General features: G+C 45.6%; 1 protein-coding gene across 7 annotated transcripts in view; it reads right to left on the reverse strand.

The window, feature by feature from the left end:
* The window catches only part of tbck (TBC1 domain containing kinase), a 223,106-nt gene that overhangs the window by 133,222 nt on the left and 64,272 nt on the right, over positions 1 to 25,612 (reverse strand). For 6 of the 7 annotated variants that reach the window (XM_086006990.1, XM_086006962.1, XM_086006942.1 and 3 more), the window contains exons 14-19: positions 21,620 to 21,749; positions 20,310 to 20,408; positions 11,426 to 11,488; positions 6,035 to 6,161; positions 1,500 to 1,550; positions 203 to 286 (exon numbers count right to left, since the gene is read on the reverse strand). In XM_086006990.1, coding sequence (XP_085863116.1) covers positions 203 to 286; positions 1,500 to 1,550; positions 6,035 to 6,161; positions 11,426 to 11,488; positions 20,310 to 20,408; positions 21,620 to 21,749 — 554 coding nt within the window. The remainder of the gene's footprint in view (positions 1 to 202; positions 287 to 1,499; positions 1,551 to 6,034; positions 6,162 to 11,425; positions 11,489 to 20,309; positions 20,409 to 21,619; positions 21,750 to 25,612) is intronic. The other variant, XM_086006973.1, reaches the window with a different exon arrangement.

Consider the following 25,612-nt stretch of genomic DNA (forward strand, 5'->3'; position numbering starts at 1 on the left):
CGCCTGTGCGTGACCTCCAGAAACATTGCTCACAATATCGTTCTCCTTTCCTGCTGGCAGGTCACCGGAGGAATACATTACACGCCACACGCTACAGAAACACATTTAACCATCGCGCTGATTAGCTCATACAAACTCATTTTTACTAGCTCTTCCGTACAATACACACAAACAAGTTGCGTAAAGGGACACTGCGACTTACCTTGTATTACATGGGAATTGTCTTTCAAAAAGAAGTTGTACAGATATTTGGGAATAAAAGCAGACATGCAAGCATAGGCCAAGGCTGTAACAGGAAGGAAGAGTTAGCATTGTCAGTATTATTTGTGATTCCAGCATCCCTCGCTACCCCCCCTCCCCCAACAAGTACGAGAGAAATCCCATCAAGTTATTTATATATACAGGAAACTTTGGTTTACCCGGAAGTTAAAAGTCCGGAAAGCTCTATCTACCGGCAAAATTCAGCAGCCGTTTCCTATAAGTTTTTTTTACTTCTCGTTGCTTTTTTTTCCCCCCCCCCCCCAAGTCAGGCTCTGCAAGGTCTGCAGCTTAGCAACAGCTTCAGCTAGAGACGCTTTTAAGCTGCAGCCGACTGTTTTGAAGCTGTTGCTAAGCAACAGGGTTTGTTGATTCACACGGAGCTGAAAATCTCCGTATGTTTCAACATTAGCGCTGGTTTGTCCGGCAGTTTTGATGGGACGGCAACAGCTCGGTCCCGTCGGTGCCGGATATCACAAAGTTTCCTGTACTCTTTTCTTCCCCTTTCAATTAGTCTTCCCGTGCTATGTACCATCCTCAATCAAGACTGTGGACGGACAATTTGCTTCGAGACCTGCCGGAGCCTCTAGTTGTTGGTAGACACCAGAGACTGGCTGAGGGTAGCTCTCCCCTCGGTTCTCCCTCTCTTTCCATGGCGAGGTACCATGACTTCGCCTTCCTGCCTCCTCACACACAGCACAGCTGAAATCGGTAACGCCGGGTATGAACCCACGTTCAGCAGTTTCTGAGGTACAGCTGTTCAATCAGTTGAATTTTTCTGTTTCTTTAGTAATTGTTGGAGAAAGTTATCTGCCTTTCGTATAAATGTAGTGCTGAGGGAAGCCATTTGACCCATTGCTCTCTGAAAGAGCTATCCACTTAGTCCCATTCCCCTGACCACTTGAAATTTTTATTTTTCAAATTATTTATCCACTTGCCTATTAAAGGCTATTATGGATTTTGCTCCTGATAAATGCATTCCATGTTCTAACAACCCTCTGCGTAAAAAAATATTCTCCTAACCTTTCCCTTTACGCTTTTGATGATTAAATGTATGCTCTCTAAATTACTGTTTCACTGACTAGTAGAAATGGTTTCCCCCTGATTTCAAACCCCATATAATCTATCAGATCGCCTTTAAACCTTCCATGTTGTAATAAGAGTCCCCGTTTCTCTAGACTCTCCTCATAGCTAAGGCCTCTCGGCCTAGGGTATTTATCACAAACTAATTGCACACTTACCTTCATTGTTGAAATTCAGATACAAGAATGGTGCACACAAGGAGTCCAAGCCTAGGACAGAAATATATTTAAAGGATGAGCCAAGACCAGAGTCAGTATTCTAAATCCTAGTTATTAACTACATTCACTACTGGTATATTGGGGAGACAATATGAAGCTGTGGAACATTAGTCAGATCATCCCTTAATCTTTTCGGATCTAGTGGAAAATCCCCTAATTTCTTAACTCTTTCTTCATACCTTTAAATCCTGGTAATGTCCTGGTGATCCCAAAGATTTCCCCCCACCCCCCTCTTCCTTATCTACAAGCTGCCCCCTCAGTGGCATCATCCACAGGTATGGGGCAGCTTCCCTCTGATACCTGCTCCATTCTCCACCACTTCCCTTGACTATCTCCACGCTGTCAGACTGCTAGTCCAACATTTAGTGTTGGATGAGTCACAGATTTGTCTATAAATCCCTCCATGGCCTTGTCTCACCCTATGTCTGCAATCACGTCCCGAATGCTCCGTTCCTCTGACTCTCGTTATCTGTGCATCCCACCCTTTCTTCCCCTCCCCACTGGTGGCAGAGCCTCCAGTCCCCTCAGTGCTACCCTATGGAACTCTCTCCCCAAACCACCTTTGAAAATCTCCTCAAAACTCATCTCGCTGACCTAACATTCGGTCACCTCTCCTAAACTCCCCCTTCCTGGTTCGGTGCCTGTTTTCATTATGCCTATTTGTCAAGCTATTTGAGAAGTTTCCACATTGAAGGCGCTACATTAATGAAAGTTTGTGTTGCTGAATCTACACTGCACCTTTTCCATTGCTTTCATAGACTGCCTATAAATGGGATGCCAAAACTGTACACACCACTCCAACTGCAGCCTAAGGTCTTGTGCAAGTTCAACATTATTGCTTTCCTAATCAACACGCAATTAATATTCCTTAATATTAATATTGCTTAATATTCATATTCTGCATTCCTAATACACGCAAAACCAAGGAATCCATTTGTCTTTTTTCTGACCTTACCTATTTTGTGCTGTCACTTTTAATAAGATACACAAATGGCTGTTAATTCATGAAAGGTTTTAAGCCTTAAAACCTATCACAAATGAGAATTTTTGGGAACAGAGTCATTTAAGAAACAATTCACAATAGATCAATTATGGAATTTCATTAGCTCTTCGGTGAGAGGCAATTATTTCTAGTTCTAGTTGAAGAGGCCCCAAACTGAGCTGCCTCAATTTTCTCAGGTTGACTTACCGCAAGTATAGTGATTCACAGTTTAAGATTATGAGACTGTGGTAAACATCACAACATCCCAACTCAACCTTCTACTCCTCACCATTCAGTGCAACAGACTTCTAGTAACTAACACAACCAAACTCTGCACAGAATTTTTCTCTCCATGAAGAGATTTTTCCCTATTCGGGAGCAAAATTATTGCAATATGCTGAGAAAATATTAAGCATTAATTAAACTTACTCAAGAAAATAACTAGGGTTGATCTTCAGGACTTGTTACCCCATTAGTTTCAGAGTGCCCATGATTTGTTGGGGGGGGGGGGGGGGGGGAGCAGTGGGAGGAGGGCGATAATATATAGACAACAGAAAAATTATTGCTGTATCTTCATTTCTCATGTTGGCAATAGTATGGAACCTAATTGTTTTTGTAAGTAGGGCTTCCAATAAATATATATTATAGATCACCCCAGAATGTTAGTTTACTTTCTCCATGTGAGGAGTGGAGTGCCGATTCCAAATTTCCTTACTACGTATGAATGGGGGTCAGTTGTCACCCAGGTGATAAGGTTGCAACATTATAGACGCAAGCTAGCTCCGACAGAAATAAATGGGGGAAAATTTGGCTTTTTATAACTCAATATAAATAAGCAACACAGCGAAGGGAGCACTATCCGTGGCTAACTAAGGAAGTAAAGGATGGTATCAAATTGAAAACGAAGGCATACAATGTTGCCAAGATTGGTGGGAGGCCAGAGGATTGGGAAATTTTTAAAAACCAGCAAAGGATGACTAAAAAAAGAGAGATGAATTATGAGAGTAAACTGGCAAGAAATATTAAAACAGAAAGTAAGAGCTTCTACAGGTATATAAAAAGGAAGAGAGTAGCTAAAGTAAACGTTAGTCCCTTAGAGGATGAGACTGGGGAATTAATAATGGGGAACGGGGAAATGGCAGAGACTCTGAACAAATATTTTGTATCTGTCTTCACGGTAGAAGATACTAAACATCCCAATAATGGATAATCAAGGGGCTACGGAGGGGGGGGGGGGGTCTAAAGACAATCACTATCACTAAGGAAAAAGTACTTGGTAAAATAATGGGACTAAAAGACGACAAGTCCCCTGGACCAGATGGCCTGCATCCCAGGGTCTTAAAAGAAGTGGCGGCAGAGATAGTGGATGCATTGGTTGCAATGTACCAAAATTTCCTGGACTCTCGAGAGGTCCCAGCGGATTGGAAAACCACAAATGTAACACCTCTATTTAAGAAAGGAGGGAGACAGAAAGCAGGAAACTATAGACCAGTTAGCCTAACATCTGTCGTTGGGTAAATGCTGGAGTCCTTCATTAAGGAAGCAGTAGCAGGGCATTTAGAAAATCATAATGCAGTCAAGCAGAGTCAGAATGGTTTTATGAAGGGGAAATCATGTTTAACAAATTTGCTGGAGTTCTTTGAAGATGTAACGAGCAGGGTGGATAAGGGTGAGCCAGTGGGTGTGGTGTATTTGGATTTCCAGAAGGCATGCGATAAGGTGCCACATAACAGGTTACTGCATAAGATAAGAGCTCACAGAGTTGGGGGTAATATATTAGCATGGATAGAGAATTGGCTAACTAACAGAAAGCAGAGAGTCGGGATAAATGGGTCATTTTCCGGTTGGTAAACGGTAACTAGTGGAGTGCCACAGGGATCGGTGTTGAGGCCTCAACTATTTACAATCTACATTAGTGACTTGGACGAAGGGACCGAGTGTAATGTAGCCAAGTTTGCGGATGATACAAAGATGGGTGGGAAAGCAAGTTGTACAGAGGACTCAAAGAACCTGCAAAGGGATATAGACAGGCTAAGTGAGTGGGCAAACATTTGGCAGATGGAGTATAATGTGGGAAAGTGCGAGGTTATACACTGGCAGGAAAATTAAAAAAACTAATTACAGGTAGACTATCCTTCATCCGAAAACCTCGGGACCAGCCGAGTTTCGGATAAAGGAGAATTTCGGATTTCGGAAGGTGGGTCGGCAGGGGTCCGCGGGGGGGGGGTCGGCGGGGGGTCGTGCGCACGACTTACGCTGTCAGTCGGGGTCGGCGGGGGTCGGGGCCGGCGGGGTCCGCGGGGGGGGGGGGGTCGGCGGTTGTCGGGGCTGGCGGGGTCGGCGGTTGTCGGGGCTGGCGGGGTCGGCGGCGGTTGTCGGGGCCGGCGGTCGGCGGGGCTGGCGGGGTCCGCGGGGGGGGGGGGTTGGCGATTGTCGGGGCTGGCGGGGTCGGCGGTTGTCGGGGCCGGCGGGGTCTGCGGGGGGGGGGGGGGGGTCGGCGGGGGGTCGTGCGCACGACTTACCCTTTATCCGAACTTCCGAAACCGGAACCCTCTAAAAACCGAAGGTTTTTTCGTTCGTACGCACGACTTACGCTGAACGAAAAAACCTTCGGTTTTTAGAGGGTTTCGGTTTTCGGAAGTCCGGATAAAGGGTAGTCTACCTGTATTATTTAAATGGAGGGAGATTACAAAATGCTACAGTTCAGAGGGACCTGGGGGTCCTTGTGCATGAAACACAAACAGTTAGCATGCAGGTACAGCAAGTAATCAAAAAGGCAAGTGGAATGTTGGCCTTTACTGCAAAGGGGTCGGAGTATAAAGGCAGGGAAGTCCTGCTACAACCGTACAGGTTATTGCTGAGACCACACCTTGAGTACTGCGTACAGTTTTGGTCTCCTTTTTTGAAGAAGGATACACTTGCATTGGAGGCAGTTCAGAGCCGATTCACTAGGTTGATTCCTGAGATGAGGGAGTCGACCTATGAAGAAAGGTTGAGCAGGTTGGGCCTAAACTCATTGGAGTTTAGAAGAATGAGAGGTGATCTTATTGAAACATATAAGACACTGAGGGGGCTCGATAAGGTAGATGCAGAGAGGATGTTTCCCCTCGTGGGGAAATCGAGAACTCGGGGGCATAATTTCAGAATAAAGGGTCGCCCTTTTAGAACGGAGATGAGGAGGAATTTCTTCTCTCAGAGGGTCGTAAATTTGTGGAATTCTCTGCCCCAGAGAGCTGTGGAGGCTGGGTCATTAAATACATTTAAAGGTGGAGATAGACAGATTTTTGCAAGATAAGGGAGTGAAGGGTTATGGGGAGCAGGCAGGGAAGTGGCTTTGAGCCCAAGATCAGCCATGATCTTATTGAATGGCGGAGCAGGCTCGAGGGGCCAAGTGGCCTATTCCTGCTCCTATTTCTTTTGTTCTTAAGTGGACTTGATGATGTTCTAAGTAACACTGTTACCATCTTTCCTCGGCTGGTGCAGTTAAACTCACCTTGCCAGTACACCAGATCTTGATGGGAGACTACCCAAGCCTTTAATACACGCCTGAACTTTCCATGACCCTCTGGCGACGACAGCAGCTCGTCATACTGATGGCAGCGCGGGATATCCACCTCAATCTGAAAGGCAATCAGCCGCAGAAATTGAAACTGATTGAACAGAAGAAGCAAGCCTGCCACGAGAAAGGATGCACAAAGGAGGACTGTGTGCTGGGTACAAGCAAATCAGAACCTAATTAACTTCATAAAAACTGCTGCAATCTCTAATATTCAGAATACAATGGACGTTACCTCCGTTGCTGCACAGTGTTATGGGGAGGACACTTGTTACAGCCTGAATCTGAGGCACAACCGGAAATAAAAGGCTAGGAACTGAAGCAGGTATTGGGTCAAAGGGAGCCATTCATAGCAAATGTTATTTCACAGTCGAGAGTAAAAATTCAGTGTAGGGAAGCAGAGCATACATTATAATAGCCCCCGACCCCTAAGATATATGATTTATGTCCCAGAAGTGGGCTGAATTGATAACTCCCAAGCATCTTACACTGGGAACTGTAGCATAGTGTTTATGTTCAATTCAATTCAATTCAAATCGCTTTATTGGCATGACAAGGTACATCTTATGTTGCCAAAGCATCGAAAAACATTCATGGTTGAACACAAAAATACAGATCTATCCATACAGTGTATAAACAGATATATCCCTGAGTGTATAAATATACATTCATATAATTTGTATATACTCTTTTCTTATATTTAGTGGTTGTCCCTGTTTATGGCAAGCTGTAACATAGTGTGCCGCTAAGGTTACACAATTTCTCTCTTCCCCTAGTAGGTATGGGAGTTTTTGGTCGTCATTCAAATTTCTGAATTCCGGGCATATTTTTGTGAATTTTGGGTAGAAATTCTCCCTTATGCCCGGATATATTCTATAAGCTGTGAGGAAGTGCATTTCTGTCTCCACCACTCCCTGACTGCAGTGAGAGCATATCCTGTCCTCTCTTGGTAGCCGGGTCTGCCTGTGTCTACCTTTTTCGATCGCCAGGCTATGTTCACTAAGTCTGGACTAATGTTACTGGACTAATAATCCAGAGGCCTGGACTAATGATCCAGAGACGTGAGTTCAAATCCCACCATGGCAGCTGGGGAAATTAAATTCAGTTAATCAAATAAATCTGGAATGAAAAGCTAGTATCAGTAATGGTGACCATGAAACTATCAGATTGTCGTAAAAACCCATCTGGTTCACGAATGTCCTTTAGAAAGGAAATCTGCCGTCCTTACCCGGTCTGGCCTATATGTGACTCTAGGCCCACAGCAATGTGGTTGACTCTTAACATGCCCGCTGAAATGGCCTAGCAAGCCACTCAGTTGTACACAACCCCTATGAAAAACAATAAGCAGAAAACCGGACCACCCGACATCGACCTCGGCACCGGCTTCGGACACGACAACGGCACACCCAGCCCACTCGACCCTGCAAAGTCCTCCTCACTAACAGCTGGGGACTTGTACCAAAATTGGGCGAGCTGTCCCACAGACTAGTCAAGCAACAGCCTGACAGTTATACTCACAGAATCATACCTTTCAGCCAACATCCCAGATTTCTCCATCACCATCCTTGGGTATGTCCTGTCCCATCGGCAGGACAGACTCACCAGAGGTGATGGCACAGTGGCTCCGGACCCCATGACGTCTCATGGCTTCAAGTCAAGCACAGAAAAGGAAACCTCCTGCTGATTACCACCTACCACCCTCTGCCAGCAGAAGAATCAGTACTCCTCCATGTTGAACACCACTTGGAAGAAACACTGAGGGTACAAGGACACAGAATGTACTTGGGTGGGGGACTTCAATGTCCATCACCAAGAGTGGCTCGGTAGCACCACTACTGACCGAGCTGGCCGAGTCCTGAAGAACATAGATGCCAGACTAGGACTGCGGCAGATGGTGAGAACCACCAACACGAGGGAAAAACCTACTTGACCTCATCCTCACCAATCTACCTGTCGCAGATGCATCTGTCCATGACAGTATTGATAGCAGTGACCACCGCATAGTCCTTGTGGAGACGAAATCTCGTCTTCACACTGAGGACACCATCCATCGTGTTGTGTGGCACAACCATCATGCTAAATGGGATAGATTCAGAACAGATCTAGCAACTCAAAACTGGGCATCCATGAGGCGCTGTGGGCCATCAGCAGCAGTAGGATTGTATTCCACCACAATCTGTAAACTCATGGCCCGGCATATCCCTCACTCTACCGTTACCATCAAGCTAGGGGACCAACCCTGGTTCAATGAGGAGTGCAGAAGAGCATGACAGAAGCAGCACCAGGCGTACCTAAAAATGAGGTGCCAACCTGGGGAAGCTGTAACACATGCATGCTAAACAGCAGAAGCAGCATGCTATAGACAGAGCTGAGCGATCGCACAATTAACGGATCAAATCAAAGCTCTGCAGTCCTGCCACATCCAGTCGTGAATGGTGGTGGACAATTAAACAACTAATGGGAGGAAGAGGCTCCAGGAATATCCCCATCCTCAATGATGGCAGAGCCCAGCACGCGAGTGCAAAAGACAAGGCTGAAGCGTTTACAACCATCTTCAGCCAGAAGTGCCGAGTGGATGATCCATATCGGCCTCCTCCTGAGGTCCCCACCATCACAAAAGCCAGTCTTCAGCCAATTCGATTCACTTCACATGATATCAAGAAACGGCTGAGCGCACTGGTAACAGCAAAGGCTATGGGCTCTGACAACATCCCGGCTGTCGTGCTGAAGACTTGTGCTCCAGAATCAGTCACGCCTCTAGCCAAGCTGTTCCAGTACAGCTACAACACTGGCCTCTACCAGACAATGATGAAAACTGCCTCTACCAGACAATGATGAAAACTGCCCAGGTATGTCCTGTCCACAAAAAGCATGAGAAATCCAATCTGTCCAATTACCACCCGATCAGTCTACTCTCAATCATCAGCAAAGTGATGGAAGGTGTTGTTGACAGTGTTATCAAGTGGCACTTACTCACCAATAACCTGCTCACCGATGCTCAGTTTGGGTTCCGCCAGGACCACTCAACTGCAGACCTCATTACAGCCTTGGTCCAAACATGGAAAAAAAGAGCTTAATTCCAGAGGCGAGGTGAGAGTGACTGCCCTTGACATCAAGGCAGCATTTGACCAAGTGTGACATGAAGGAACTAGGGTAAGATTGAAGTCAATGGGAATCACGGGGAAAACTCTCCACTGGCTGAGTCATACCTAGTACAAAGGAAGCTGGTTGTAGTTGTTGGAGGTCAATCATCTCAGCCCCAGGACATCGCTGCAGAAGTTCCTCAGGGCAGTGTCCTAGGCCCAAGCATCTTCAGCTGCTGCATCAATGACCTTCCTTCCATCATAAAGTCAGGTGGGGTTGTTCGCTGATGATTGCAGTGTTCAGTTCCAATCGCAACTCCAGATAATGAAGCAGTCCATGCCCGAATGCAGCAAGACCTGGATGACATTCAGGTTTGGTCTGACAAGTGGCAAGTAACATTTGTGTCACACAAGTGCCAGGCAATGACTAACTCCAACAAGCAAAAGTCTAATCATCGCCCCATGACATTCAAAGGCATTACCATTACCGAATCCCCCACCATCAACATTCTGGGGGTTACCATTGACCAGAAACTTAACTGGACCACCCACATAAATACTGTGGCTCCAAGAGCAGGTCAGATGCTAGGTATTCTGCAGCAAGTGTCTCACCTCCCGACTCCCCAAAGCCTTTCCACCATCTACAAGGCACAAGTCAGGAGTGTGATGAAATACTCTCCAATTGCCTGGATGAGTGCAGCTCCAACAACACTCAAGAAGCTCAACACCATCCAGGACAAAGCAGCCAACTTGATTGGCACCCCATCCACCACCTTAAACATTCACTCCCTCCACCACCGGCGCACCGTGGCTGCAGTGTGTACCATCTACAAGATGCACTTCAGCAACTCACCAAGGCTTCTTCGGCAGCACCTCCCAAACCTGCGACCTCTTCCACCTAGAAGGACAAGGGCAGCAGGCGCATGGGAACACCATCACCTGCAAGTTCCCCTCCAAGTTACACACCATCCTGACTTGGAAATATATCGCTGTTCCTTCATTTCGGTTCAAAATCCTGGAACTTCCTCCCTAACAGCACTGTGGGAGTACCTTCACCACAAGGACTGCAGCGGTTCAAGAAGGCAGCACGCCACCATCTTCTCAAGGGCAACTAGAGATGGGCAATAACTGCTGGCCTTGCATTCCCAGGAACGAATAATAAAAAAATTACACAGGAGATAAAAAAAATCCTGTCCTTTAGGTCTTTATAACTTATGCTGTTTATATTAGGATCAAAAGCAAACTGGGGTGAAGTGGTTTAAAACAAAAAACACAAAGTGCAAGTGCTGATCCATCTATTTTTGTGTGATATTAATACTGTGAACATTCTCCGAGTAAGTTTTCAAAGATAAATCAGTTTTAGTAATTAAAATGTAATATGATGCCACTTTCATGAAAATTATTTAACAGAAATTATATTTATCTAGCTCCATAGTATAAATTAATCACTGGTGTGATACTGAAAGGAAGAACTTGCATTTATATAGCATCTTTTATGTCCTCAAGGTGTCAGTGTTATGTTGGCAAACACGGCAGCCAGTTTTAGCAAGATCCCATAAACAACAATGAGATGAATGACCAGATAATCTGTTTTTTGGTGATGTTGGTTGGAAGAGGGTTTCAGTGGCAGATGGACTGAGGCAAGGACAGAGGCGGCTGTGTAGGTGGAAGTAGGCAGTCTTCTCGACACTGAGTATATGGGGTCGATAACTCTACTTTGGGTTGAATAGGACGAGATTGTAAACAACCTGAGACAATGGCTAGGGAGGGAAATGGGATAGGTGCTGATGGCGTGGAGTTCGTGGCAGGTGCTGAACACAATGGCTTCAGTGTTAACTGGAGGAAATTATGGCTCATCCAAGACCAGATATCGGACAAGCAATTTGACAACACAAGCATCAGCGGAGGAGTCGAGAGAGATGGTGGAGAGGGAGAGCTGGGTGCCGTCGGCTTACATGTGGAAGTTGACCCTATGTCTATGGATGATCCTGTTGGAGCAGGCAATCTCGAACAACTTTGTGTGGATGACATAGTACTTAATAAGCGGCTGTTAGGCAGTTGTCTTTATATTCAGAAATTATCTTCTAACAGTCACAGATGGTGCTAAAAACTGCATAAACTGCACTGTGCACTTTAACTATAATTTCACTAAATACACATGGTGAAGTAATGGAACAATTGCACAAACTGCCCTAGCACGGATTCGACAGTAGCGTGAAAGCTCTCGTCAGTATATCTCCTTTACCTGTCGATCAGTCGGTATTGGTGTGTCCTTGTCAATCGCATCGTATTTTGCTTGAATGTCTCCCTGAAAATGTGGACACAAGTAATTAAGTCAAATGATGTCTGTTTACGGAATTAATACATATATGAAATTCACAACACCTAATACTGTCCAAGGAAGACTTAACCTTTCAGATAGCCTTTGATTTTTCACAAGGAGAAGCTGGTCCAGCACTTATTAAATGATCCCTTAAAGAGAAACATCAAACATCGTACCCCGCCCCATTGCTTTACCCACTTCTCATTAAAATAGATTTTTTAAGGAGGGTAGAGAATTACGTTGGTGTAGAAAACATTAAATTGTCTATGTTGGGGACACTGAGAACATAAAATATAATATTTTCAAAATATCCAGCACATCCAAAGACTGAGGTAAAATATTACATGAAGCACAGGAAATGTAAACGCAACCCACAGATCTATCAGAAGACTATACTATTCACAGCCATTGTCCAGGCCATTCACGCTTGCTGGAACCAGTTATTCAAACTTGCTGCTAATTAGGCAAAGCGGTGGAATGGTTGGAAAAAAGAACAAATTAATTGGTTCTATTATTTATTCTAAACTTAATGTACCAAAAGCATCACAATCAAATGTGTATCTACAGAGTTTGCAGTTTCCTGGCCCCAACCGTCTCCTTTTCACCATGGACGTACAATCCCTCTACACCTCCATCCCCCACCAGGACGGCCTGAGGGCGCTCCGCTTCTTCCTTGAACAGAGGCCTGACCAGTCCTCATCCACCACCACCCTCCTCCTCCTGGCTGAACTTGTTCTCAAATTGAACAACTTCTCCTTTGACTCCACTCATTTCCTCCAAATTAAAAGGTGTTGCTATGGGTACCCGCACGGGTCCTAGCTATGCCTGCCTTTTCGTGGGATATGTGGAACACTCTTTGTACCAGTCCTACTCGGGTCCCCTCCCTCACCGCTTTTTCCGGTACATTGATGACTGTATCGGTGCCGTTTCCTGCTCTCGCCCTGAACTAGACAATTTCATTCACTTTGCCTCCAATTTTCACCCTTCCCTCACCTTCACATGGTCCATCTCCGGCTCTTCCCTTCCCTTCCTCGACTTCTCCGTCTCCATCTCTGGGGATAGGTTATTGACCAACATTCACTACAAGCCCACTGACTCCCACAGCTACCTGGACTACACTTCCTCCCACCCCGCCTCCTGTAAGGACTCTATTCCATTCTCCCAGTTTCTCCGTCTCATCTGCTCCGACGATGCCACCTTCCACACCAGTGCTTCCGACATGTCTTCCTTTTTCCTCATCCAAGGATTCCCCTCCACTGTGGTTGACATGGCCCTCGACCGTGTCCGTTCTATCTCCCGCACTTCTGCCTTCACCCCTGCCCCTCCCTCCCAGAACCACGATAGGGTTCCCCTTGTCCGCGCCTTTTACCCCACCAGCCTCCACATTCAACGGATCATCCTCCGCCATTTCCGCCACCTCCAACGTGATCCCACCACCAAAAGCATCTTCCCCTCCCCTCCCTTTTCAGCATTCCGTAGGGACCGCTCCCTCCGAGACACCCTAGTCTACACCTCTATCACCCCCAGCACCCCTTCCCCTTCCTGTGCAAGCGCAGGAGATGCAACACCTGCCCATATACCTCCCCCCTTCCCACTGTCCAGGGCCCCAAACACCCCTTCCAGGTGAAACAGCGATTTACTTGTACTTCTTGCAATCTAGTATACTGTATAGAAACATAGAAGATAGGAGCAGGAGTAGGCCATTCAGCCCTTCGAGCCTGCTCCGCCATTCAATGAGATCATGGCTGATCATCCAAATTCAGTACCCTGTCCCGGTTTTCTCCCCATATCCCTTGATCCCTTTAGCCTTAAAATATATCCAACTCCTTCTTGAATATATTTACTGAACTGGCCTCCACCGCCCTCTGTGGCAGAGAATTCCTCAGGTTCACCAATCTCTGGGTGAAGAAATTCCTCCTCATTTCTGTCCTAAATGGTTTATCCCTCATCCTTAGACTATGACCCCTGGTTCTGGACTCCCCGGCCATCAGAAACATCCTTCCTGCATCTAGTCTGTCCAGGCCTGACAGAATTTTATAGGTTCCGATGAGATCCCCTCAATCTTCTAAACTCCAGTGAGTACAAGCCCAATTGACACAATCTCTCCTCATACGTCATTCCTGCCATCCCAGGTATCAGCCTGGTGAATCTTCACTGCACTCCTTCCATGGCAAGAATGTCCTTCCTCAGATAAGGCAACCAAAACTGCACACAATACTCAAGGTGCGGTCTCACCAAGGCTGTATTCGCTGCTCATGATGTGGTCTCCTCTACATTGGGGCGACCAAACGCAGACTGGGTGACCGCTTTGCGGAACACCGCCGTTCAGTCCGTAAGGGGGACCCCGAGCTTCCGGTCGCCTGTCGTTTCAATTCACCGCTCCATTCCCACTCAGACCTCACCGTCCGCGGCCTCTTGCATTGTTCCATGGAAGCTCAGCGTAAGCTCGAGGAACAGCACCTCATCTTCCGATTAGGCACTTTACAGCCTTCCGGCCGATCATATTTTTATATATTTTTTATCCACACCTTTGGTTTGTGCCTTTTCCTTTTTTTCTCTCCCACATGGCAGCTGTCTCTCATTCTGCCAGCGCATTTCACACTTCAAAGACCCTACCCACCCCAGCCACAGTCTGTTCGCCCTCCTACCATCTGGAAGACGCTACAGATGCATTCGCACCCGTACGACCAGATTTAGGAACAGCTTCTTTCCCAGGGCTGTCATCCTACTGAACTCCACAAATAAACACTAAAGTCTGCACATCTGCCAATGCACTTTATTATGGTCATATTTATGCTAATATACTGCAAGCCAAATGTATAAATGTATGTTGAATGTTTAAGTGTCCTAATCCAAATTGTACACTCTCGGGAGCCGCAAGCCTACATTTCGTTGTACTGCACTTGTGCACTAACAATGACAATAAAAGTTGATTTGATTTGATTTGATTTGATCTAGAGCCATCTTTTGTCTCTTTACCTGTCCTATTACTATCTCGTCTTGAATATCTCTTAATGTCTCTTCACCTCCCAGACCTTCCCTTTTGTTCTTTCATCCCCTCCCCCATTTCCCAGCCCCACAAACTGGCCTTTTAATCTGTTTCATTTCCTGCCTTTTTTTCTCAGTTCTGATGAAGGGTTTCGACCTGAAACGTTGACACTATTTCTCTCTCCACGGATGTTGCCGGGCCTGCTGAGTTTTTCCAGCGTTTTCTGGTGTATCTACACAGCTGGCTGAGAACGTGTAGCACAATTCAGAAACTATCGGCTGAAAATTCAGTAGCCTTAGCGCCTCATTTGAGGCGCTAGAGGGCCTTGCGCCGGAGTTATGGCCAGTAGTGAAATTCCCTGGGGCCCTAAATTGGCGTTGCTCCGGTAGCGCTGCGCCGGCACCGATGACGTCATCGGTGTGCGCAGCGTCCCGGTTGCCGTGGTAACCCGCCCGAACTCCGAAATTGAGTTGCGGCCGCCTTGCCCGTGGCAGCCGCAACCAGCGTTTTGTCAGAGGTGCCTTACTGCAGTTAGCGCCGGCGCATTAAAGGCCCCGCGGCGGCCGGCCGCTTTCCCGCCGGCCCGCAGCTCCCTCCCCGGACTTCTCTCTCTCTCTCTTCCCCCCCCCCCCCCCCCCCCGGAACAGATGCAAGCCCAGCACTTGTCCGAGGTGCCGGGCTCATTTTTAAGCAGATTTGCGCGGGCCGCGGCCGGGTGCAGGCAGCTCCTCCTTAACGGAAGGAGGAGGCCTGCACTTCCCCAGCCTGCCGCACCGCATCGGGTGCCGCAGCGCCGGAATTGCGGCGCGAAACGGCAGTTAGCGCCCTTTTCCAGGCGCTAAGACCCTTCAGTAGCGCCGGCAGCCGTTTGGGCGCGGCGCCACTGAATTTTTGGCGCGCGCAGGGGACTTAGCGCCGGCACTAATTTCCGGCGCTAAAGCCCTGGCTAAGCCAAAACCCAATTTCTAGGCCTATCTTCTCAACACATTCACCATGTAAAGTTTCTAAGTAAATTTCAGCATGGCATACATTAGTTTCAAAGTCTAGTTACAATTACAGAAGTGACTGTTCTCAACTCAACTGACGCACCAAGTTAAAAATAAAAGCTTACCATGGTTTCTAAAATTCCTTTAAACATTAAGACACATATTAAACTAGAAAAGGAAACATCTCCCCAGCCCCGGTTCATAACCTGATTCAAATTTAAACTGGTTACCAACCGGCAATTAACATTGCTAATCTAAATTGTTTCAGGCATTAGTATTGTATTACCTTCTACAGCTTCAGACATAACTGGAGGAGACCAGAGGGAATCCAACATTAACTGGAAAGAGCACAACCATGTCCTACTGGGCAAGCCAAAAATGGGAGGGCAGGGGAAGCTTTAATCTGTGACCAAACACTCAGGCTTTGTTTACAGCCCGAAACATAAAGGAGCATCCCAAAGCTTCCCCCAAGTTCTAAATATGGCATTTTACATGATCTTCTTCCATGTATTTGCCCTGGGGTGAAACCAAAAGTCATCAAAAGATGTAGGGTGGAGATCATGTCATACAAGAGGTAGGTACCAAATAATGCCAGCCATGGTCAATGTGGTCTCCTGGACTAGCTTTAATCACCTAAAGGGATCCGACGAGTTTCCAAATTCTTCTCCTAATTGACGTTAGAATTGCTCATCTGCTTTCTCGTCTCTCCCAGGAGGTTACGTGGCACCTAGAGGGTAAGAAGTGTCTTGGTGCGATGCGTAAGGCATCTCAACGCTATGGGACAGGCTAGATGGATCAGCCGGTCTTTTCCTGTCTGACATTTTTGGATGTTCATACTTATTATAATCTCGTTCTTTCCCAGTAGCTCAAAATTCATTTCCCAGTTTTCTCTTCCTTCTGCAATTGGCATCCTCTTAAATCTCAAGCTTGGCATAACCGATCCACTACTCCGAGTTTACCTCGTTTTCTCTCCTAGTCTTCTCATTAGTGGTGATGCCCAGCTCTGTGCGCCTTGGACATTCACCCAGGTTTCTCAATTGAAGAAAAAAAAGCATTTCATTTGATATCAGGAGAGAGAAGCCAACAATGTCCATAGGACTAAGAATGCTGTTACCAAAGGCAAGAGGTGTTAGCTGTTGTTCTCATTTCTGCAAATCCGACCATTAGCATCAAAAGTCTGGAGTTTGCTTCAGCAATGAAGGGCTCCACAATGTGTGTTCTTGTGATTGGGTTTTTCTGCTACAACAACAACTTGCATTTACAGGTTGGACCCCAGTAATCCGGCACCCTCGGGACCAGGCCGGTGCCGGACCACTGAAAATTCCGAACCACTGAAGGTGTCGAAAGTCACCACAAACACCGCCACCACCTGCTCCTCCTCTTCCTGCTGCTGCCCTCCCTGTGCCGCCGCCGACCCCGTGCTGCTCGGGCTCGGGCTCCATTGCTCCGCCGAGCCGTCGGTGATGCTGCGCGGTCCAGGCGCTGATCCTGACCCAGCGGCGGTCCCGGGACCCGAGCCGGACCCATCCCAGGGAGGGAATGTGACAGCAGGACCTTCCTCGTGCCGGACCACTGAAGGTGCCGGATTACCGCGGTTCAACCTGTGTATAGCACTTTTAACATAGTAAAATGTCCCAAGGCGCTTCACAGGACTGCTATCAAACAAAATCTGACACCGAGCCACATAAGGAGATATTAGGGCAGATGACCAAAAGCTTGGCCAAAGAGGTAGATTTTAAAGAGCGTCTTAAAGGAGGAAGGAGAGGTAGAGAGGCAGAGAGGTTTAAGCAGGGAATTCCAGAGCTTAGGGCCTTGGCAGCTGAAAGCACGGCTGCCAATAGTGGAGCGATTAAAATCTGGGATGCTCAGGAGGCTAGAATTGGCGGGGCGCAGAGATCTCGGGGGATGTAGGGCTGGAGGATATTACAGAGTTAAGCAGAGGTGAGGTCTAGGAGGGATTTGAAAACAAGGATGAGAATTTTAAAATCGAGGCGTTGCTTAACCGGGAGCCAATGCAGGTCGGCGAGCACAGGGGTGATGGATGAGCGGGACTTGGTGCGAGTTAGGACACAGCAATATTAATATTGCAAAAAAGAAATGACATTGGTTGATTTTACAACTAAGGTGGGTGCATATATGAATAAGAATGTGGGAAAAGAATGGACCCAGAAAGGAGAGCGACAATAACAGTTGACATTGTATGGAAGCCACTGCATTCCTACTGTCTGTTAATGGGACACAGAGTCTCCTAAACCGTTAAAACCCTGCTGTATATCGTGTCTAACTAATAGTGTATTGTTCTGTGAGGTCTGTAGAACCTCTGCTTTGTTTTATACTTTGTCAATTGGCATTTAATTTCTCTGGTCCAAGCAACTTGGAATCTCCAAGATAATTATTGCATTCGGTTTAAAACAAATTATAGGTCTCGTCAAAATGTTTGTTTCTTTTATGTGCACATTTTGTGGATTGAGAAATCAAACTGCAGAACTTGCTTGATACTTTAGTTGGTAAACACACCGAGAGGAATGTGAGAGAGAACTGGGGAAATTAAAGCGCCTCAGTGAATTGGAGGGAAGGCGGGAAAGAGTGCCTGGATGTCACCGCGACATCCATACAAACAACTTTAAAGCAACAAGTTTTTTTTGTATTCATTCACAGGATGTGGGCTTCGCCAGCAAGGCTAGCATTCATTGCCCATCCCCAGTTGCTCTCGAGAAGGTGGTTGTGAGCCGCCTTCTTGAATAGCGGCTTGCTAGGCCATTTCAGAGGGCAGTTAAAAGTCTGGAGTCACATATAGGCCAGACTGGGTAAAGACGGCAGATTTCCTTTCCTAAAGGACATTAGTGAACCAGATGGGGTTTGAAGACAATCTGGTAGTTTCATGGTCACTATTACTGATAGTATCTTTTTATTCCAGATTTTTATTTAATTAGCTGCCGTAGGATTTGAACTCATGTCTCCAGATTGTTAGTTCGGGCCTCTGAATTACTTGTTCAGTAACATAACCACTATGCTATGGTACCCCCTAGGTGGTGGAAGGGTAGCCATACCTGCAATGTAAGTGATGACAAGCCTGTGCCTCACAACACTTTCAGTGTAACTGCATGTCATCGTTCGATATTCAGGCTCTGTTTTTGAGTTGTCAGCTTTTTTTGGAGCGGTTGCTCAGCTGTTGCTCGTTTCCCAGTTTGGCATGTGTAGAATTCCAGGCCACAGGATACATTGCTTTATAAGGGGAGGAATACTACACTATATAAAACACGATATATCAATCTGCTGCGTGTTGGTGTGTGTCACTTTAAAGCTACAAAGTTTAATTGATTAGTCGACAACGGGTGAGTCAACGAAGAAGCTGCAGACATTATGGCTGTAATATTTTCTATTGCTGGAGAATTTATACAACCCAAATGATTTCCTCTGGTTCCTTATGCTTTCCCCCCCCAAAAGTGACACAGAAATTTGTGTTAGACTGTGATGTCTGAAGTGCGATGGCCAGAGAATGTGATCATGTAAAGCTTCTATAATATGAGTGAGAGAGAGATATTGTCAAGGATTGAGACGGAGTACTAGTGGTGAGTGTTTTGAAGAAAGTTAATTCAAACTTCATTTACTAATACAAGTCTGCCTGTGTGCTACTGAATGTAATAATGGGGCTTTGTCCAGGTCAAATTATATGCAATTAGAAGCACTGCACGACTCGTAGATCGCAACTCAGACATTCAACAAAAAAACCTCAGCAACAATTGTAATTTTTTAAACGAGCAGACACTAATGCTTCTCAATTACATAAGAACATAAGAAATAGGAGCAGGAGTCGGCCATTCGGCCCCTCGAGCCTGCTCTGCTATTCAAGAAGATCATGGCTGATCTTTGACCTCATCTCCACTTTCCTGCCTGATCTTCATATCCCCTGATTCCTCTTAAGAGTCCAAAAATCTACCTATCCGAGTCTTGAATATACTCAGCGACTGAGCGTCCACAGCCCTTTGGGGTAGAGAATTCCAAAGATTCACAACCCTCTGAGTGAAGAAATTCCTCCTCATCTCAGTCTTAAATGGCCGACCCCTTATCCTGAGACTGTGACCCCTAGTTCTAGGCTCTCCATCCAGGGGAAACAACATCTCAGGGTGTCAATCCCCTTCAGAATCTTATATGTTTCAATAAGCAATTGCGACTTTATAGGAGATTGAAAAGTTATCTATATATTAAAAATCTCATACCTGCATGCACTTCCTGTCAACTTTTTTCCATTATGAATTCCTATGATTCCCAAATTTCTCAAGTTTTGCTATTTAACGATAAATTATATCAAATAAAAGTATTGCATAAAAATAAGGGCAGAATGCATGATTTTAAAATGGGGACTCAGTTACCTGTGCACATCCTGGTCCAATTCTCCCTGGCCTCCAATCCTGCTTCACAGGAAGACTACACTGGATCTGGACTCCCCGTGTGTAATGTCATAGGAGATGGATGAGCAAGCAACGAAATGGACATGTGTAACCACTTTAGCGGCTAAAAAAAGATTTAATTTCAACCTTTGTTGAAATTTTTTTTTGAATTTTGGTATGTAATTATGTAAAATAGGATTTCTTTGGAACTACAAGCAAGATTAATGAATCTTCAGCCAGTCACAGGACTAACTGTAACGCAATGAAGTAAGTTTCCTTTCCTTATGTGCCAATGCAATTTATTGGCTCCCCGTGCCACTTCACGAGCTGCTGCAAATACTGAAGAATCCAGACGGGAACTGGGCAGATTCCTGATTCAGCATGGATTAGAGGAATGAAACATTTAAAAAAAAAAAACTTCTTAAGCAATTTGCTCTTACCTCCACTCCAAGCAGTGCGGCCCAGGTCAAACCTCTCACTAGTGGAGGAATGTCCACCCTCGCCTCTTTCCAAATTTGATTCTTTTTGTACGGGTACGCCTGAAGAAAAGGAAATAAAAGATAATGAAACTCATCAGCTGGGCCAGTGTCCCAATCTCACTCTCGGCCCCATTTTTCTTTAACGTTTTAGGATTTGCTGTCTTCTCTCTTTTTATTTGCTCATCTAGATTTCAGGTTGTAAACTTCCAACATAAAAATCGAGCTGGAGTGAGCAGGATGTAGTCTGCGTTGAAATTCCATTGCCGTTCACACCCACTGTCTTTCACAATCTCCAGCATGTTTTCATTAGAAGTCAAGCGGATACCAGACGGTTGTTCCACAGCATTAGTGGTGAGGGTGGGGGGGGAAGAAATGTGTGGACCACAGTGAGCCACATCACAGGTCATTTCTGCAGATTGGTTTCAGAGAAATGTTGGCAGACAGAAAAAAAGACTTGCATTTATGTAGTATTAAATCCAAAGCACCTCATAACAATGAATTAATTATTGAAGTGTCGTCACAATTACCAGATAATCTTATTTGGTGATGTTGAGAAATAAAGAAAGCTAGAACTTGCATTTATATAGCACCTTTCACATCCTCAGGGCATCCCAAAGTGCTTTAAAGCCAAAGAATTACTTCTGAAGAGTATCCACTGTTGTTATGTAGCAAATGGGGTGGCTAATTTACACACAAACAGTAATGAGATAAATTACCACCTAATCTGTTGGTGGCATGCCAAGCCCCATCCTCTCATCTGGACAAGGGGGGGGGGGGGGGGGGGGGAACAACAGACTGGGAGCATGCGTAACGTCCCACCCCATCCTGAGCTGCAGGAGCCTCCTTGAAAAAGTGTAACATCCCCACCGACACCTGGGAATCCCTGGCCCAAGACCGCAGAAAGTGGAGGAGAAGCATCCGGGAAGGTGCCGAACACCTCGAGTCTCTTCACCGGGAGCAAGCAGCGCACGTCAACCCAAGCACCCCACCCACTGGCCCCTTCAACCACCATCTGCCCCACCTGTGACAGGGACTGTAGGTCCCGCATTGGACTCATCAGTCACCTGCGAACTCATTTTTAGTGTGGAAGCAAGTCATCCTCGGTTCTGAGGGACTGCCTAAGAAGAAGAAATGGCCTGAAAGAGATCAGCAAAGAGGACAAACGCAGCTCCCTTTCTACCATAGATTACATGACAATGTAAATACATCAGATTTAATTTGGCTAAAGATTCCACTTTGGCCCTGAATTGCTTACAACGCTTGACTCTCACCTTCAGCAGCCTGTCGAAGAGTATGATTCGGTGCAGCTGGTATTCAATATCTTTCTCTCTTATAATAAGGGGCAGCGTGGCTGCTGCAGACAGCTCGTGGCTGCTGTTGGAAGGCGATATAGTTGACTGCCTAGAAAATGAATTGAAAAAAACCCGATATTATACATTAGAGTAACAAATGCCCTGTAATAGGGTGGGAGGAGGCTCGAGTGGAGCATAAACGCCGGCATAGACCAGTTGGGTCGAATGGCCTGTTTCTGAGATGTAAATTCTATGTAATAGTACAGCTAATCTGACTAGGACAAAGCTAAAACTTCAATGAAAAATGGCTACAGTTTGAGTTTATTTAGAGCAAGGCTGTCCAAGATGCATCATGCATGGTCCACTAGTTTTGAAAATCTGGTCTGTGATGTCCAAGCAACTATTTGCACTCATGTTTCTGGTTTGTCCCACTTGAATTTTGTGGGCCTTTAGGCTCGCAAAGAGCTACTCAGCACTATTGCCTCACTGCTGGATAAATGCTAAATCAGATCATCAAGATCAGTTAGTGTCAACGGATTGAGTTAAATACAAATTAATGGGAACATTTCAAACTTTATAGCTATGGGCCTGCGACTATCCATGGTATGTTCCTACGCAGCCGAAGACATAAAGCTTGGACATTACTGATTTAGAGATTCTTGCTGGAGAACAAATATTTCGTTATTTCATTTTTCTCTAGCATGGTCACCGTCTGCTAAAAACTAATTACAGCATGTGTGTGACATCGGCAACAGAATATTAATGTAGAGATGCTTATTTTTCTCAAAAGCCTTTGCATTTTGGTAGTTACACATTATGCCGAAACAAGCAGGGTTTGAAATGTACAGCTAAGTTATTGTTGCTGTTTCGTATAATGGGCTGTCTAGTTTGGCCATCGATTCGACGGCCTCCCGAGATGCCGAGTGGAGCAATGAGGTGCCTCCCGCCACAGATCTTAGTGGGCAGGTTGATGTGATGTGGTCCATGGTCTGGGACTCATGGCCACAGTCGCACTTCGGGTCGTCCCTCATCTTCCACTTGTGGAGCGGGTGACCGCATCGTCCGTGTCCTGTGCGGATTGGGTTGAGCGTCGTCCACCGTCTTCGAGGGAGGTCGGAGCCAGGGACCTCTGCTGTTGGGTCAGTGATGAGGTGTTGGTTTTTTTACGTTGCATATTGTCCCACGATTCCGTCCATCTGGATAGCAGGTCGATATTAGCAGCATGAATATTGGCTGCGGTTTCCCAGACTGGCCAGCGCGATTTTAAGTAAAAATGGCTTGTGATTTTCAACATGTGTTACTTAAGATTTCAGTTCTCACTACATTTCAGTAATTGAAAATATTAACAAAAGCCTTAATTGCAAAATTTTAAATTAAAATCCTGAATCTCTCATTTTTACTTTGTTAAAGGCAGCATTTCCTTTGCCCTCTGAAAACTCAGTTTAGTACTCAAGAATAACTTTCATTTATATGCTGTCTACTGTATAATGTAGAAAAATGTCCCAAGACTGTTCACAAAGGCGTAATCAAAATAAACATGATATAGAGCTAAAGAAAGAGATATTGGGAGGGGTAATCAAAAGCTTGGTAAAGGTGGAGGGGTTTTTAGAAAGAGGTGGAGAGGCGGAGGGGATAGGATATGGGTAGCAGAGTTTTGGATGAGCGGATGTTTACTGAACACGGAGGAGAGGAGGCTGCCCAGGAGAGTATTGGAATGGTTGGGCCTGGAGGTGACAAACGTTTGGATGTGGGTTCCAGCATTAGATGCATTGAGGCAAGAGCGGAACGGATGATGTCAGAGGTGGAAGTAGGCAATCTTTGTGATGGAGAAGATATGGGGTCGGGGTGAAATAGGATGCTGAGGTTGTGAACATTCTGGTTCAACCAGAGACAGTGGCCAGGAAACATAAGAAATAGGAGCAGGAATAGGCCACTTGACCCCTCGAGCCTGCTCCGCCATTCAATAAGATCATGGCTGATCTTGGGCTCAAAACCACTTCCCTGCCCACTCCCCATAACCCTTCACTCCCTTATCTTGCAAAAATCTGTCTATCTCCACCTTAAATGTATTTAATGACCCAGCCTCTACGGCTCTCTGGGGCAGAGAATTCCACAGATTTATGACACTCTGAGAGAAGAAATTCCTCCTCATCTCAGTTCTAAAAGGGAGACCCTTTATTCTAAAACTGTGCCCCCGAGTTCTAGATTTCCCCACGAGGGGAAACATCTTGTCTGCACCTACCTTGTCGAGCTCCCTCAGTATCTTATGTTTCAATAAGATCACCTCTCATTCTTCTAAATTCCAATGAGTATAGGCCCAACCTGCTCAACCTTTCTTCATAAGTCAACCCTCTCATCTCTGGAATTAACCTAGTGAATCGTCTCTGAACTGCCTCCAATGCAAATATATCCTTCCTTAAATAAGGAGACCAAAACTGTACGCAGTATTCAAGGTGTGGTCTCACCAATACCCTGTACAGTTGTAGCAGGACTTCCCTGCTTTTATACTCCCCTTGCAATAAAGGCCAACATTCCATTTGCCTTTTTGATTACTTGCTGCACCTGCATGCTAACTTTTTGTGTTTCATGCACAAAGACCCCCAGGTCCCTCTGAACTGTAGCATTTTGTTATCTGTCTCCATTTAAATAATAATTAGCTTTTTTATTTTTCCTGCCAAAGTGGATAACCTCACACTCTCTCGCATTATTCTCCATCTACCAAATGTTTGTCTACTCACTTAGCCTGTCAATATCCCTTTGCAGATTATTTGAGTCCTCTGCACAACTTGCTTTCCCACCCATCTTTCTATCATCCGCAAACTTGGCTACATTACACTCGGTCCCTTCATCCAAATGTAGATTGTAAATAGTTGAGGCCCCAGCACTGATCCCTGTGGCACCCCACTAGTTACCGTTTGCCAACCGGAAAATGACCCATTTATCCTGACTCTCTGTTTTCTGTTAGTTAGCCAATTCTCTATCCATGCTAATATATTACCCCCAACTCCATGAGCTCTTATCTTATGCAGTAACCTTTTGTGTGGCACCTTATCCAATGTCTTCTGGAAATCCAAATACACCACATCCACTGGCTCACCCTTATCCACCCTGCTCGTTACCTCCTCAAAGAACACCAGCAAATTTGTTAAACATGATTTCTCTTTCATAAAACCATGCTGACTCTGCTTGACTGCATTAAGATTTTCCAAATGCTCTGCTACTGCTTCCTTAATGAAGGACTCCAGCATTTACCCAACGACAGATGTTAGGCTAACTGGTCTATAGTTTCCTGCTTTCTGTCTCCCTCCTTTCTTAAATATGGGTGTTACATTTGCGGTTTTCCAATCCGCTGGGATCTCTCCAGAGTCCAGGGAATTTTGGTATTGCAACCAATGCATCCACAATCTCTGCAGCCACTTCTTTTAAGACCCTGGGGATGCAGGCCATCTGGTCCAGGGGACTTGTCTTTTAGTCCCATTATTTTACTAAGTACTATTCCCTTAGTGATAATGATTGTCATTAGTTCCCCCCTCCCTGTGGCCCCTTGATTGTCCATTATTGGGATGTTGTTAGTGTCTTCTACCGTGAAGACAGATACAAAATATTTGTTCAGAGTCTCTGCCATTTCCCCGTTCCCCATTCTCATCCTCTAAGGGACCAACGTTTACTTTAGCTACTCTCTTCCTTTTTATATACTTGTAGAAGCTCTTACTTTCTGTTTTAATATTTCTTGCCAGTTTACCCTCATAATTCATCTTTTCTCTTTTTTTTTTAAGTCATCCTTTGTTGGTTTTTAAAATTTTTCCAATCCTCTGGCCTCCCACCAATCTTGGCAACACTGTATGCCTTCATTTTCAATTTGATACCATCAGTTAGCACTGCATTTCAACTGTCTTACCTTTTAATTTATTTTTCCAGTCCACTTTAGCCAGTTCTGCCCTCATGCCATTGTAATTGCCTTTGTTTAAGATC

This window comes from Somniosus microcephalus, chromosome 2 (genome assembly GCF_052327205.1).
Source record: "Somniosus microcephalus isolate GS21.2 chromosome 2, FLI_Smic_1.0, whole genome shotgun sequence".
NCBI lineage: Eukaryota > Metazoa > Chordata > Chondrichthyes > Squaliformes > Somniosidae > Somniosus > Somniosus microcephalus.